Source organism: Arachis duranensis, chromosome 6 (assembly GCF_000817695.3).
Source record: "Arachis duranensis cultivar V14167 chromosome 6, aradu.V14167.gnm2.J7QH, whole genome shotgun sequence".
NCBI classification, from domain to species: domain Eukaryota; kingdom Viridiplantae; phylum Streptophyta; class Magnoliopsida; order Fabales; family Fabaceae; genus Arachis; species Arachis duranensis.
The window spans coordinates 82,233,289-82,249,006 of NC_029777.3; the positions used below are offsets into that span (position 1 = coordinate 82,233,289).

The window sequence follows — 15,718 nt, forward strand, 5'->3', positions numbered from 1 at the left end:
TGCGTATCTTTAATTTGACAAACTAATTTTTAATTTAGTCTATAATTGAATAATGAAAAGATGACATTTATCACCATTCAAATAAATACCGTTAAATTATCTTAACATATAACGGTAATGCATGTACAAATATTTTTATAATCAAATTTAATAAAATTAGTGCAAGTCCAGCAAAAAAACCACGTGTATAACTCACCATTTTTTATTTTTTGTACTTTCTGCAGTATAGTAGAGAGTACAAAATTTGTTTGATATAATACAAAAAATTTTATATATAACATAAATTTATAAACTTACTAATATATTATAAAAATTTTTGTACATAACATAAATATTGTATATAGTACAAAAAATTTTACATATAACACATAAATTTTTATGCGAATGTATTTTATTAGTTGAGTGAGTTAATATTTTGGATATATAATTTTTTAAAATTTTTCAGTTGTACATCAAAATTTATGTGCTATACACTAAAATTTTTGTATTATATATCAAAATTTATGTCATGCGCATATTTTATTAGTTGGGTGTCAATAAGAAGAGAAAGAAAGATGGTGGCAACGATAATGATATAGCAGTGATGGCAGCCACGATATTACAATGACGATACTGAAAAAAAGAAAAAAAAAACTGTACCCGCATATGTACGAACAAAATAAATTGTGACAAGTTAGTTAAAAATTTGGTTTAAAAATATTTAAACACCTACTTTTATTGAACTTATAATACACCATATGTCCATATCTAATCTTAGCATTTTCCATAAACATAATTCGAACACTAGTTTATTTTGTGTTAACCTTTAATTAAATGACGGTTGGTGTTAATGGTGCAATTAAACCTATTACACCCGTTAGCCACACTAAATAATGTTTAATATAATTTTGTACCTAACTAAGCATTATTGCATGGCTCTCATCATCTCATGTGAGATAAGAGCACCCCACACTTGTCATGATCTTCCTCAATAGGCCCTTCCCTTTTGTACAAGACAAATAATTGGGACCACCGCAAAAATAAATAAATAAATAAATAAATAGAGGTTAAGATGCTATATGTGAATTGTGAAGCTCTTCATTTTACAAGAGGGCTATATGAAGAAAACCATAGAATTGATCCTTTTCTATGGTTTTAACCTTTTAAGTTTTAACTATATAAACAACTCAGCTATATGGGAAAATTTCAAGCCAATGGCATGAAAAGACTAAACGAGACTAAGGACAAGATACTAAATCATTGTTATTGGCCCAATTACTATGTGATCCCACTGCCTTCAATGCAATTTAGGATTTGTCCTATTCATGTAATAAAAGATTAGGTTCTATAAGCCCCCTTTTTATTTTTAAAAATAATATTTTTACACTTAAATTGGTATTTCATATTTAATTTATTACTACTAATTAGATTGTGATTTTAAGGTCCCAAAATCGAGCATCAAAAGCTGGAGAATTGAAAAATCACAGTCATCTTTTATCTAATCCTTTGATATTCCTAACTATTTGAACATGTCACCAGAATAACAGTGGTCACTCCCTTTATTTTACCTATCTCATCTTTATTGTTATTTAAGTTAGTGTTTTAAGTAGACACTAATTTTAAGCATACAAATAACATTTCTTTTTCTTTTTCTTTTTTTTTTAATTTTCAGTTTTTCTTTTGTCTTATTTCTCTTTCCTTCTCTCTCTCAACATCGATGCCATAATGTGGAAAATGAAGTGGTTTGCTTAGTATAAGTCCACAGCATTAATTGGCCTTCAAAATTAGGCTAAACATATGGACCAGTGATGGCAGAAAAGGAATGGCGATTCCTTAAAAACGTGATGGAGAACATATTTATTTTTATTGGAACCAGCCTATGAGAGACAAATGTCAGTTTCAGAGATAATAAAGATTCTGCTATCCTACCTAAAGCTTAGTGTTTGTTTAACCTTGTAACATTACTTGCAAGTATGCCAAAAAGTAAATAATGAAAAGTCGCCCAAAATAGAAGGGAATTTCAAATGGGAATTCAATATTTCATTTGTGTAGTTGCATTCGCCTCCTCCATTATGGGACCTAGAAAAAATCGATCCAAAGTGCCACGTCCATGTGTTCTTTCAACCTTTGTCTACTACGACTAGTGCTAGGTGATGTTGCTACTATATGCTAGATTTTTAAACCGGAGGAGGCAATGCTGCTACATGTCTCATCTAGATGAAAAAAATAAAATAAAATAGAAAATACAATCATGATCATAATCTAGCATATATTGGTTAGATCACATAATAAATCTATTATATATTTTATAGTATCTTGCTAACTCGTGTTCTAACAACATAATCTGCTAATCAAAACTAGGTGAAATTGTTTTCCATTCGAGAGTTAGAGAGATTACTAATACTATCAAGATTAGGTGAATACAAAAAGCTAGAATTTTCCTAGATGATAATTATTTTGACCAGCTCTTTTTAGAATTGATTTCATGAATTTTTTTTTCCTCAATTATCATCGTCACATAAATTTGATGTATGACTATTTAAGCAAATCAGCAAAGCTAAGTAACTTTCTCAAGTAGTTTCATTCTTACACTCAATACTTGTCATCATAGTTTCTGTGCTATTTTTAGATTCAATATGCAATTAGTACGCAAGCACTGAATAAAAACATTACTATAGTGCAAACAAAACCATTATCATACTCTTGTCAGTCTGTGATGCTTCCATATATGTATTTCTACACAAACAGGATACATGATAGGACCAAGCTAAAATATTAAGGCAATGAAAAGAATAAAAATGAAAAAGAAGGGGGAAAAATCAGGATTGTACATCAAATTAGGCCATGCATCATCCTGTTTGAGCTTACTCCCAAGAACTCTGTCTCATTCAAATTATTCATCTGAGGCAAAAAGTCCAAAGATGAAAATAATACAAAATATCACTGTTAATGTGTACATAATGTGCGTGACTAATAAATAAATTCATTAAAAAAAAGAAGTATGTGATTATAGTATTATACCTATTCCGTTTAGGGCTAAGGCAGCTACTTTCTTGAATGGTGGCATGTAAACTACTCCAATATCCAAAAGACGAGTCCAATTGTCCACATCTTTAAATGGTGATTGTTACATTTTCTGAACTTCTTCATAGATAGAATGGAAGAGAGGACTTGAAATATATCTCTCACCAAAACTAGGGAAAATGACCTTCAATTATGGAAAATCAGAAAAACATTCTTAACAAGAGAACAATTTCTTTGTTTCTCATGGAATACTGTAAAATGCACCATACACATAAGTCATAATGATCTAATTACAAAGCCGAGGAGATAAGAAAACTAAAATAAACACGTTTTTTTTTTTGGACGGGAAATAAACACATGTTAAGTTGTTAACAACCTAACCTGGGCCCTCTAGAGAGAAAAATAATGGGCTTTTTCAAGGAGCTATAATGATCCAAATCCAATTACAAAGGAAACGTAGAGAGAAAAATTGACTATAAAATGAGTCTACAGCTTAATCTAAATATAGGCAATAAAAATATCGAAATTTGTTTCTATTCACAATACCTATTATATTAGTTGTATGGGAAAAATTTCCGAATGCTTTCTTTTATTCTATCGGTATCAGAGAATGTTTGGTTAACTTAAGAGGCAAACGATTCGATGGTCCCAAAACGTTTGGACCATTAAATGGTGCCATAATAAAACATATTTTTTAAATTTTTTAATAACTGTTAAATAGTCCGTTTCTAATTTTAATTATAAATTAATCCCATATATTTTATTTAATCATAAAAATTATATTTTATTTTATAAATTATTATTTTATCATTCATCTATTTTGTTTATTAATAATCAAAAACAAAAACAATAACGAATTAGATCTTCCATTAATCGTAATAACTTTTTGGCAATCCCAATCAATTAAAAGTTTATCTTTGATCGATTACATCCGTCGAGGATTTTGAAATCGTGTTTCTTAGAAAATCAATCGATTGGATTAATAAAACAATCGATTGAATTTCAGTTTTCCCATAACTCAATCGGGACTTCAGGTTACCACAAAACAATCGATTGAAAGTTGTAAGGCAGTATGGTTTTTGCAAAAATCAATCGATTGGTCATATTACCAATCGATTGAACGATGACTAGAATGTGAATTTTTTATAATTCAGTCGATTGTTTATATTATCCATTCGATTGAAGGCCGCTATTAAAATGATATATGAAGGTTTAATCGATTAGTATGATAATACAGTTGATTGAATTTTGTACGTGACTAATGTTATATTCCAAATCGATTGGTATGATCAATCAATCGATTGAAATGAGACGTAAATAAGTTTTTTTCTGCATTCAATTGATTGGTAGGATAATCCAATCGATTGAATTTTGAATCGCTGTTCTCAATTTTCATATCCTTTTTATAAATTTTGAATCGCGCCGAGACTAATGGTTTATAAATTGATTGAGTTATGAGAAACCTGAAATTCTTCGACGGATGTAATGGATCAAAGATAAACTTTTAATCGATTAGAATTGCCAAAAAGTTATTATGATCAATGAAAGATCTAATTCATTATTATTTTTGTTTTTTATTATTAATAAATATAATAGATGAATGATAAAATAATAATTTATAAAAGAAAAAATAATTTTTATAATTAAATAAAATATGTAGGTTAATTTGTAATTAAAATTAGAAATGGACTATTTAGCAGTTATTAAAAAAAATTTAAAAAACATGTTTTGTTACGAGATCATTTAATGGTCTAAACATTCTAGGACCATCGAATCCGGTGCCGAAGACTAGAAGTATTGGGTAAAATCACTTCTATTACACAAAAGTGTCCTCTAATTTCACCCTCCCCTTTTACCCTCTTACCAAACAAAGCAATCTTGGGTACACCTAAAAAACCCCAATGCTAAAAGTGATTTATAGACCCTCAACAATGTATACACTATAAGGGCTGGGATGTTGCAGATTGGGCCACAATTGACACAACCCAATGGGATGCAGGGATCAAAAAATGGGGATTCAGTAAGGTATATGAAACCACGAAAGGCTTTGGTCTAGTGGTCATCATGTATGCCTTGCAACAAGTGCACTCGGATTCAAGACTTGGCTAGGCCAGCTAGTGGATGGAACCCTTAAATATTGTGTTCGAGTGTAATGTTGGTGAGTTTGTAATGCCTGGGATTGGAGCTCCAATCCATTTGACCAAAAAAAAAAAAAGTAAAGTATATGAAAAAGCAAGAAGGGAAAAATTGGAGCAGCTGAGGCTAGACACAGATGGAGGATTTGTATGCCTCTCATCAAGCTGCACCAGGGTTCAAATCTCAAGAGTGGAATATAGGACACCCTTTCTACTTCTAGTGTGTGTGTAGTGTAAGACCAACAAAAAAAAAGGGAAAAATAGGAGGAAGTTATCAAAATGGAGCATGTAAGTGAGAGGGGACATCTCAGGAAATACATAAGGAGGTTGGCTGGGAGAGGAGGCAGTTTCCGGCATCATTTTCGGAACGAAATTGGCTTAGAGCTTGATCCTTAAGTTGTTTCTTCTACACTTTTGCATAGTAAAAATTGATATATACAAAATTTGAATACTCCAGAGCATTTGCAATGATGAAAACATAAAAGATAGCCAAATATTTTAAGAAGAAATGAACTCACCACGATAAGTTTCCCAGAATTCTCTGGCCGTCTTGCCAAACTTATGGCAGCTGCAGCTGCAGCTCCTGAAGAAATTCCGACCTATAAAGAAATTTGAAAGAATTATAATGAATGTTATAAAATCCAAAAACATACTTCTTTGTAGATGTTGCAATATCCAGCAACATGCTAATCCAAAGAAAACCAACAACTAAAGCGAATTCTACATCTAGAATCTAGACTTATAAACAATTAAAAGATAGAAATAAAACTAAATACAAAGTAACAACTTTAGAGAAAATTGACACTAAACTTATGAAAATAAAAGAAATAATAGTTTCAAAAATACTTTAAATGATAACTTACCAGCAAACCTTCTTCCAACGCTAATCTCCTAGCCATTTCAATAGCTTCAACATTTGTAACCTGTGTCCTCATATGGCAAGTTAGTTTGTGCAAAATAATTTACTTAAGCAAATTATTAAGATAAAAGGACTGCATACTAAAAGAAAAAGCTAGTAACTATAAAGTTTTAAGTAGATGACACTCCAGGAAAGAAAAATAAAGCATAATAAAATTCAGTAGTTGTTTCATAATTGAATCTCTATATCACCCAAAATGAAGAAAATCATAAGGTTTGTTCTTCAGTATAGAAATGCCAAAGTAGAAACGAACTAGCAATGAAGTTACAGTGAACAAAAATAGAAATGCAAGTATAAAACTGAGGAGGAATGATTTTATCATTTACCTTGATAACTTCGTCGAGCAGTTTGATATCCAAAATGTTTGGCATGAAACCTGCATCAAACATTGGAATACAGTCAACAGCTGAGAAGAGAATCAATAGCTTGAAATTAATATCAAGAAGCAAAACAGTTAAAAAAAGAACGAGTGCATTTATGAACTTTGCAAAAGATTCATACCTGGATTGTCTCCTGAGATTATACTTCTGTCAGCAGGTTCCACACCAACCACCTAAGAAAGACATAATAAAGCATACTGTAATGATAGGAGAAAGATGATAGAACAAACAAAGAATCACTGGCTCTGTTAAATGCAAGCAGCAGATTAACCATATGGCATAATTGTCTATACATCTAACCAATGGATACAATTCAAGTCTTAATTTGGAAACATAATCAAAATTAATGGTTTAACCACACATGCAAATAGTTGTACAAATATTCTCTGTTTTCTTTCTAGTCCCATTTTTCCTTTCATAATCTTCTCTTTCTCTCCTCCAACATAAGAACACCATAATCATAGAGCCTATTCCTTAGGGATTTAGAATATGAAAATGATAATGCACAAGTTATCATCATTTGTGTATTTTATTATTCCAATTCAATAACAACTGCACCTAATTTCTTTCAAGTTATGAAATTGGAATTCAGGAGTCAGGACCCCGTGTTAGTTTAAAGTGGAAGTCAATGGCACAACACCAATAAGTGTATTTCACTAATTTGAAATAACAAATAATTACATTCAAGGCAGTACTTGAACCTTTATGTTGGTGTTCATCATTTTCAGGTAACGTCCAGTGCCGGTAACAGTGCCACCAGTTCCAATACCGGCAACCAATACATCAATATTACCAATGGTATCCTCCCATATCTCTGGCCCTGTAGTTTCGAAGTGGATCTGTAATTTGTGCACATAAAGCTAGTATCTTAATTTCAGAAATGCACCAAATAATTTAGAACAGTAGCTATCCAGGCAACGGTCATATATCTGAGAGTTTAGACTTAAACCTTTGCATTATTCATGTTATCAAACTGTCTAAACATGTAAGCATTGGGTGTACTTTGAGCAATTTCTTCAGCTTTTTCAACTGCCCCTTTCAATCCCTTTTCTGCATCAGTCAAAACAATCTCTGCCCCAAATGCACGCAAAAGGATTCTCCTTTCAAGATTTACGGAAGCAGGCATGGTTACTATAAGTTTGTACCCTTTTGTTGCTGCAACAAAAGCGATGCCAAGTCCTGTGTTTCCAGTTGTTGGCTCAACTAAAACAGTCTGGGGAATGCATAATCGGAAATTTATTGAATATCAAACATCCAAACCTCAACTTCGGAAAGAAAATTACATCACAGTTCATAGTTAATGAAGTTTTAAAACTAGCTGGAGAAGCAAATATCACATTAATTGGTATGCCAAAAATCATCCCAGCTTACCTTCCCCGGAGAAATATCTCCAAACTCTTCTGCATCAGACAACATACTAAAGCCAATTCTGAGATTTTGAAACATTAACATATGTCAGTTCATGATGTGTCCCCAATTCGACGATCGAAAATCATATAACAAAATGCCAAGCTGAAAATTTAACCGAAATGCAAAATAATGGATAAATTATTACTATGCCACACCGACAAGTTTCCAATAAAATTATGAATGTGATTACATAACTTATCTGATTACCGATTCTTTAACAAAATAATATCACATCAGAACAAACAATCAAAAAATTTATTTTATGTACAGTATATACATTGTGATGAATACAACAATTACCTATCCTTGACACTTCTGCAGAGTTCCATAGACTCAAGTTTTGCAGCAACGTTTGCCACACAACCTTCTGTAACCTTGTTGAGGTACACCATTGGAGTATTTCCAATCAACTACATTAGCTTGCATTAAAAAAAATATTATTCAAATTAATACATCTATCCATTAAAACAAGATAAACAAATGCCCCCTGTCAAAACATAATTCATTCATCATTTTTACCACCATTGAAACAATTAGTATTATTATTAGTGTAGCAACTGATTTCACAAAATTTCAGTTCCATAGATTCCTAACATGCTTCAACTGCAATTCATGTATTCCTGAGCTACGCTAAGCTTCTACTGCTACTAACCACTTTTGTTAATATTGCAACTACCGAAATTTCACAAACAGAGAAGCAAATGATGTAGTTGGAGTTAATTAAAGTTTAAATTTGATAGGATAAAGAACATAGGGACTTGAAATTTATAATTAATTGAAAAGCTAAAGAGGAATTGGTGGAGAAGTGCGAACCTGGGTGACATCTTCAGCAATGTTGACAGTTTCGAGGCCATGTCTGGTGGCGCCGGAGAAGAGTGGCGGCGCAGCCACGGAGGCTTTGAGTTTGGGATGAGAAGAACCGCCACGGGCACGACAGTTGGGTTTGAAATTGAGGCTAATGAGAGGGTGGCGAGGGAGTGAAGGAGGAGGAGCGAGCGGTGAATAGGAAGAAGAGAAGCATGAAGATGATGATAGCGCCATTGTCATTGTTAAAGCCACGGCAACAAGCTCGGCTCATGTTTTGGGATTTAAGATGGGTTTTGCAATTTTCTTTTCTTTTCTTTTCTTTTTCCACCAAATAATAAAGTTACACACACAAGATTATATTCCTGCCAAATTACACAAATTAACTTTTTAAATGGGATGGCTAGAATCATTGTACGATGAATGATGATGTAAGAGCTATAATTTCTATAGACCATTTAGATAATATAAAATAATTAAATTGTTTGGAGTAGGTTCGAAAAATTAGAAGTCTTAATTTAGAAATTTAACAGTGAGATTTAAATTTAGTAAACTTTTTTGAGTAGAAAAATATAATTTTTAATGAAAAATTGTGTAAAAACGTATATCAGTAATTTAGTCTGTAATACCGACTTAAGTCTGTTCAGTATTGTGTGAGAATAATAAAAACATTAGGAAAACTTAGAAAAAATTTTAGAATTGAATACCAGACACTAATTTTAAAGGTTTTGACCCAAAGTGGGCTAAAAAAATTAAAAACGCAAATGGGTTGGACGGGGCCAAGTTGAACCCAAGTTCAACATATAAAAACATATTTAATGAGCTTTTCAGCTCATAAACTACACAAAGAGGTGACACACACACAACTGCATTGAAAGGAGAAGGAGGAGAGAGAGAGAGAGTACTATTCACCCTCACCTTTATTCGCTTGTTTCTTGAGCTATGGTGCTCCAATTCGCGTGTCGTCAGTTGCTACGCAAAACTCTTGCCGAGCCCGTCAGTTCTAGCTAAGCTTTGTAGGTAAGATTTCGAATTTTGTACTCCTTTTCTCTGCCTTGTCCTAAGACATTCGAAATTCAAAGCTTGAGTTTTGACTAGATTTTTGTGTTTTGGTTGTTTAGGTACTAACCATTAGTGAGGAATTGTTGGATTTCTTCCCTAATTTCTGTGCACAAGGTGAGGTTTCTCATAAACCCTTGTAGTTTGGTATATTGTGAATATTAGGTTTTGATTTTGATATATATGTATGTATGTATGTATACTTATATGCTTGGACCGGTTATCTTCGCGAACCGGGTCTCGAGCTTCGTTATTTGTATTTTGGCACTCTTCTGTATATACATACCCATATTAGCTTATCTTTTTTCTGTTTGGCTTAATTTATCGCTTCGTGAGTGTTGCGCTTTTCAATTTAACAATTTTGATTTACCCTTTTTTCTTCAAAGTCTCCTAGTTAAAAAGCTTTTTTCACTATTATTAATATATAATTTTACTTTTAGAGGTCGAAATACCTCGCCACCTCTGTCTTATGACTTAAGCATAAGGCTCTGTGTGGTAGGGTGTTATAAATGGCACGACGACAAGATGGAGGCCAGCAATCATCGCAAAAACGAGATGGAGGCCAGCAAGAGGCAACGACAGAGAAGGTTGAGGCTTTGAGCTCTTTCTCTACCGTATTTGAGTGTTGTGAGTGTGAGAGACTAGGTTGGGGAGGGGCGAGTAGTGCGGTGCCGAGATGCCGACCGGCGAGAGGCGACAAAAGAAAAGGATGAGGAAAGCTCTGTCTCTATCAGTGACGGTGGTAAGTGTGAGAGTAGGGTTGTGGAGGGGGGCTTGAAGGCCATTAGGGTTTTTCTTTTTTTTTTAATATATATAAATACAAAATGAAGTCGTTTTGGAAGGGAAGTTTGCCAACATGGCAAGAATCAGTCCAGCTTAGCTTTTCGATGATGAAAAGTGTCTTAGAGACTACTCTGAGTCTTGGAGTGCAACTTCCAGGACAAATTTGAGTAACTATTAACTTCAGGGACCATTTTGAGGCTCAAGTGTAACTTCAGGGACCACTTTAAGGCTTAACTCGAAGAAAGACTAAATCATGCTCTTATTCCCTATTTTTCCTTAGATGTATATTCCTCTTCAAGTGCCCCTAGCTTAAGAAAATGAGTACCTTTATTCATATGCTAGAATCTTCTGAGAGTAATACCTTCTTAAGTGAGTAGCATTTCATGTCCTTGGCGCTTTAAGATCATCTAAGGTTTCCAATTTATATGCCCCTTAGCCAAGAACCTCTCTAATTCTGAAGGGTTCTTTTCAATTTGATGAGAACTTTTCATCCAAAGGTATTGAGGATCCGACATTTACCTGTTTCAAAGCCAAATCGAATTGTTTGAAATCCCTAGGTCTCACTTTTAAGTTATATCTTCTTGCCACTCTTTATTTCAATGCTTGTTCATCGAGATTAGCCATTGATCGTACTTCCTCAAACAAGTTCATTTTAACCTTATCTGTCGTGCTTCCTAGGACCATCCTCGGACTAGGTTTTTCGATCCTAAATGGGATGACAATCTCGTCTCCATAGGTTAATCAGAAAGGCGTCTCTCCAGTTGAAGATTGTGGAATTGTACAATATGACCATAACAATGTACTGAGTTCATCAGTCCACAAGTCTTTATTCCCATCCAGCATTTTTTCAAACCATTTAGAGTTACTCAATCTATTTTGTAACTTAATCTACTACTATTAAAAACTTAACTTTTCCTAGGCCATGAGAAAGTGGTCCCAAGAATTCCATCTCCTATTTTGCAAAGAGTCTCGTCAAAATCACAGATACCACCTCATGAGGTGGCAATTGGTGCAAATTAGAATGCAATTGGCACTTTACACATTCCTGCACATAATCCACTGCATCTTGGATTAATATCAGCCAATAGTATCCAACCTATATGCACCTTCTAGGCTAATGACTTTCCTCCTATGTGATGTCCACTAGGGGTGTTCGCGGTGCGGTTTGGTTCGATTTTTGAGAGAAAAGTCATCCGATCCGATCGTCTAATTAAACTGCGGTTCGGTTTGGTTCAATTTTTTTATCGAAGTCATCCGAACAACACCAAACCAATTAAAATCAATTTGGTTTGGTTCGGTTTTTTTATTTTCCAATTAATTATAGAAAAAAAGTCTAAAAATTGCAGGAATTACTAGAGCTAAGACTGAAATATAAAAAATAGTGAAGTGTAAGCAACTAACAAACATTAGTATGTACACTTCCATTCAAACATTCCTAATTTCATGTACTGATTGGAATTAGACAAAATACAGAAATTTCTACTGCAAATTGTACAACTTTTCACTTTCACCATTAACAACAAAATGTTATGAAGGCTATGACATTCATGACAAATCAATGGAACTTCTTCAGTAAAAATTAAGTTCAATTAATCATGAAAATGAGCAAGAGCTGAGGGCTGAGGGTGGAGCAAAATACATTTTAGGAAGGGAAAGATAAGAGCCAAAACCATTCCTCTAAACAATTTATAAAAAGAGTAGTATAATAATACAGAATCAATATATATAACATCTTAAAAATACAAAAAGAAAATATGTTAATCCATTAATGACAGCATAAAAATAATAACTAATAACCAACTAAAAGGTGAGAACCAAGTATATTGGTACTGGTACATGTTTAACCAATAACCAGCAGAAGCAGAAGCAAAAATATCAATAGGTTGAACATAAAAAATCAAGGGAAAAAAAGATTAACAACATGATAAAGATTGAAACTATAATGAAATGAAAGATCACAGAATCTACTGTTTGGTAAGTTTTTTACAGTATTGGACCCAAATCCTCGATCCAAGCCAATAAATCTATTCCGTGCCACAATCCCTACAACAATGAAACAGACTTCCAAAAATCAATAACAAATACTAAAATCCGCAACCGAGACATGTGTAGAAAAACCAATTATCTTAGACAATTGCACCTTCTGTTCATCAATTATATTGATTCCAAGTTCTCTTCTTATATCCTGCCAAAGACCAATACCAGATAATGAACAACAAATACTAGGAATCAACAACAATGAACAATGAACAACAATGAACAAATAATTAAAAAAACAGAAGCAGAAACATAACAAAATAAAATTACTAGCATTCAGTAACAATGAACAATGAACAACAATCAGCAACAATGAACAAATAATGAACAGCAATAAGCAACAATGAACAAATATGTCTAATTAACAAGAAATTAACAAAACCCTAAACAAGAAATTAACAAATTTGAACCTAACAACTCAGAAGCACAAAATCAGAGTTATTAACAAGCAAATTAACAAAATCCTAAACAAATCCTGCAACTCAGAATCACAGAAATTATAATTAACAAAATCAAACCCTAACTATTTCATAATTATAAACCAAATATGTCTAATTGCTTCAGATACATAGAAGGAGAGAAAATCAAACCTGAAGTCAAGTGGATGGGAAGGAGGAAGAGCATTGGAAGAAGGCCAACCGGTGGCTGCTGTGTTGTGGGTGGCCAGGCTAGAAACGCAGTTGTACTGCTATGGGTGGCCACAAACGGTGCTGTAGGTGGCCAGATCGGTCCTGTTGGTGGCGCTGGGGTGCCGCTGGATGGTGTTGGCCTACTGGGTGGTGTAGTGTCTATGACTGCGAGGGAGGTGCTGGCTGGGGCTGGGTGGTGCTGTCCGTAAGGAGGGGCTGGGAAGAAAGGTCTGGTGGCGCTAGAAGGAAGGCTTCGACGGTGCTACAAGGTGGTGGGAGGAAGGGGTTCGAGTGAGACTGAGAATGAGTGCAGAGAGCGAAACTGAGAGAGTGAGAGTAGAGAGCGGCTAGGTTTACGTTTGGGGGTGGGGGGTTAGGTTAGGTCACGTTAATTGGGGGTGGGGGTTTGGTTTTTAGAGTTTTGTATAATACTGGTTCGATTCGGTTAGAGTTTTCATTTTCAGAACCAAAAACCGAATCGAACCACAATAAAAATAGCAAAATATGTTTTTTTCGATTTTCGGTTTGTTCGGTTTTCGATTTTTTCGATTCGGTTGGTCGGTTTAGTTCGGTCCAGATCGGTTTTGAACACCCCTAATGTCCACAATACTTTTAATGTTCTCTTGCAACACATAATTTGTTTGTTATGGAGCCAAACACTTGAGCAAAGGTTGAAAAAATCATCTGTCACATAATTTATAATGCCTTGTTGTGCTACTTTCACTTTTAATCTCTTTGCCTTCTTTGAAGCATTGGAAAATTTCCTACATTCTAAGTATGACAAAATTAGATCCATCCAAGTTGGCAAAGTAATCGAATGGGAAATTGTAATCTCATTAAGAATTATTGTCTACTCCTATAGAACCTCTTGAATCAGAGTATAAATTCCATTCTCAGGTTTCATACATGTCAATTTAAACAGAACGTCCACCCTTGCATTCTTCTCTCAGGAAACATGATTTATAGAAAATGATTCAAAATCCTTAATCAATCTTTGTACCTTGTTAAGATACAACTTCAATAATGGATCTTGTGATTGATATTCACTATTAACTTGAGAAGTCATGATCTGGAAATCATTGTACACTAGAATCTTGGTGCTACCAGCATCACAAGCTATCAATAACCCTTCAAGCAAAACTTTAAACTCAGCTCAGTTATTAGATATACAAAAATCAAATTTGATAGAGACTTCAATAACCACATAATCATCCTTTGTTAGAGTGAGATCAGCTCTGCCACTTTTATAGTTTGAAGCTTCAGCAACATATCATTACCAACATTATATCTTCCGACTCAATTTGAGTGATCTCAATTAAGAAATCCACCATGGCTCGAGCTTTGACAACATTTATGGGCTCATAATAAATGTCAAATTTAGACCAACTTAACATTCTTCCAACTAAATCTAGTTTTGATAATAATTCTTTAATCGGTTGATCGGTCCGCACTGTAATTGTGTGACTTTGGAAATATTAGCGTAACTGACATGCCGATGTTAACAAAAAAAGCAAGTTTTTCTAATTTAGTGTACCACAACTTGAGACCTTAGAAAATTAAATGGGTTGTTGACGTTTATCATCGCTTTTTAAAACGAGAACAGATGCTAAAGTCTCCTCTTTAATAGGGAGGTATAGATATAATGGCTTCTTGTTTTCTGATTTAACAAGTATTGGATGGGAGGCGAGGGCTTCTTTAAATTTTTGAATGCCTTTTCACACTTCTCTATCAACGAGAATAGGGCATCCACTTTCATTAAGGAAAAGAATGGTTTGGTCTTTTTAGTCAAGGCTCCAATGAAATGAGACAATGCTGCTAATAATCTCATGAGCCTTTGGACTTATTTCAAAGTCTAGGGGATTGCAATGTTCAAAATTGCTTGAAATTTTTTGAAATTGACTTCATTCCCTCTTCGAATTACCATAAACCCGAGAAACTTATCTCCCCAAACTCCAGAAGCACACTTTGTTGGATTAAACCTCATTTGATTCCAGCAATATATCATTGCCAACATTAAGTCTCATTTGACTTTATTTTTATCAACATATCGTCGATATAAATCTCCATGTTTTTTCCGATCTAATATGTGAAATTGTTAGCCATCAATATTTGATAAGTCCCCCCTTTTAAATTTTAGAGTTCAAATTTCAAGGGAAATGGCAAATTTCTATTTATCATAGTATATTCTTCCACATCCTTTCATGTTTGAAACTTCTCCAAATTTTCATTGGGTTTGACTCTTGGCTGTCCTTCAACTCGGGTATCAAGATCCACCAAGAACACTCCAATTGCTTCTTTCATCCTTCTCATAAGGCTTACACTTGTATTATTACATGTTATAGCAACCATTCTATCTCCTCGGATGGAAGCAACCGAATCGTCCAACATAAGGTATTGGGTGACAGAGAACTTTGTGTAAACAAAAGATGAAATGTTATTTATGGGTTTTCTTCTAAAAATGACGTTGTAGGCAGTTAAATCCTTCAAAACCACAAATTCTGCTTGAATCACTTTAACATCCTTACTGTCTCCAAATGAAATCAAAAGATCCACTGCTCC

The 15,718-nt window shown here is 33.8% G+C and overlaps 1 protein-coding gene and 1 long non-coding RNA gene across 3 annotated transcripts; both read right to left on the reverse strand.

Moving 5' to 3' along the window:
* Positions 1–2,752: 2,752 nt before the first annotated feature.
* On the reverse strand, positions 2,753–8,949 carry LOC107494302 (S-sulfo-L-cysteine synthase (O-acetyl-L-serine-dependent), chloroplastic). Of its 2 annotated transcripts, none has more exons than XM_016115360.3 (11): positions 8,661–8,949; positions 8,148–8,257; positions 7,809–7,866; positions 7,387–7,650; positions 7,139–7,276; positions 6,559–6,610; positions 6,384–6,433; positions 6,002–6,061; positions 5,657–5,737; positions 3,001–3,187; positions 2,753–2,880 (listed from the first exon to the last, which is right to left on the reverse strand). In XM_016115360.3, exons 1-10 carry the CDS (start codon positions 8,892–8,894, stop codon positions 3,107–3,109), a joined length of 1,128 nt encoding a protein of 375 aa, XP_015970846.1. In that variant the 5' UTR covers positions 8,895–8,949; the 3' UTR covers positions 2,753–2,880; positions 3,001–3,106. The 2 variants fall into 2 exon arrangements, with proteins under 2 accessions (XP_015970846.1, XP_020980591.1); XM_021124932.2 differs by having other exon boundaries at positions 8,148–8,266; positions 8,661–8,948.
* A 3,060-nt stretch (positions 8,950–12,009) lies between these two features.
* Positions 12,010–13,521, reverse strand: LOC127739778 (uncharacterized). Its single transcript, XR_008000510.1, has 3 exons — positions 13,121–13,521; positions 12,634–12,678; positions 12,010–12,536 (listed from the first exon to the last, which is right to left on the reverse strand). It is a non-coding gene; the product is annotated as an uncharacterized LOC127739778 (long non-coding RNA).
* Positions 13,522–15,718: the final 2,197 nt, after the last annotated feature.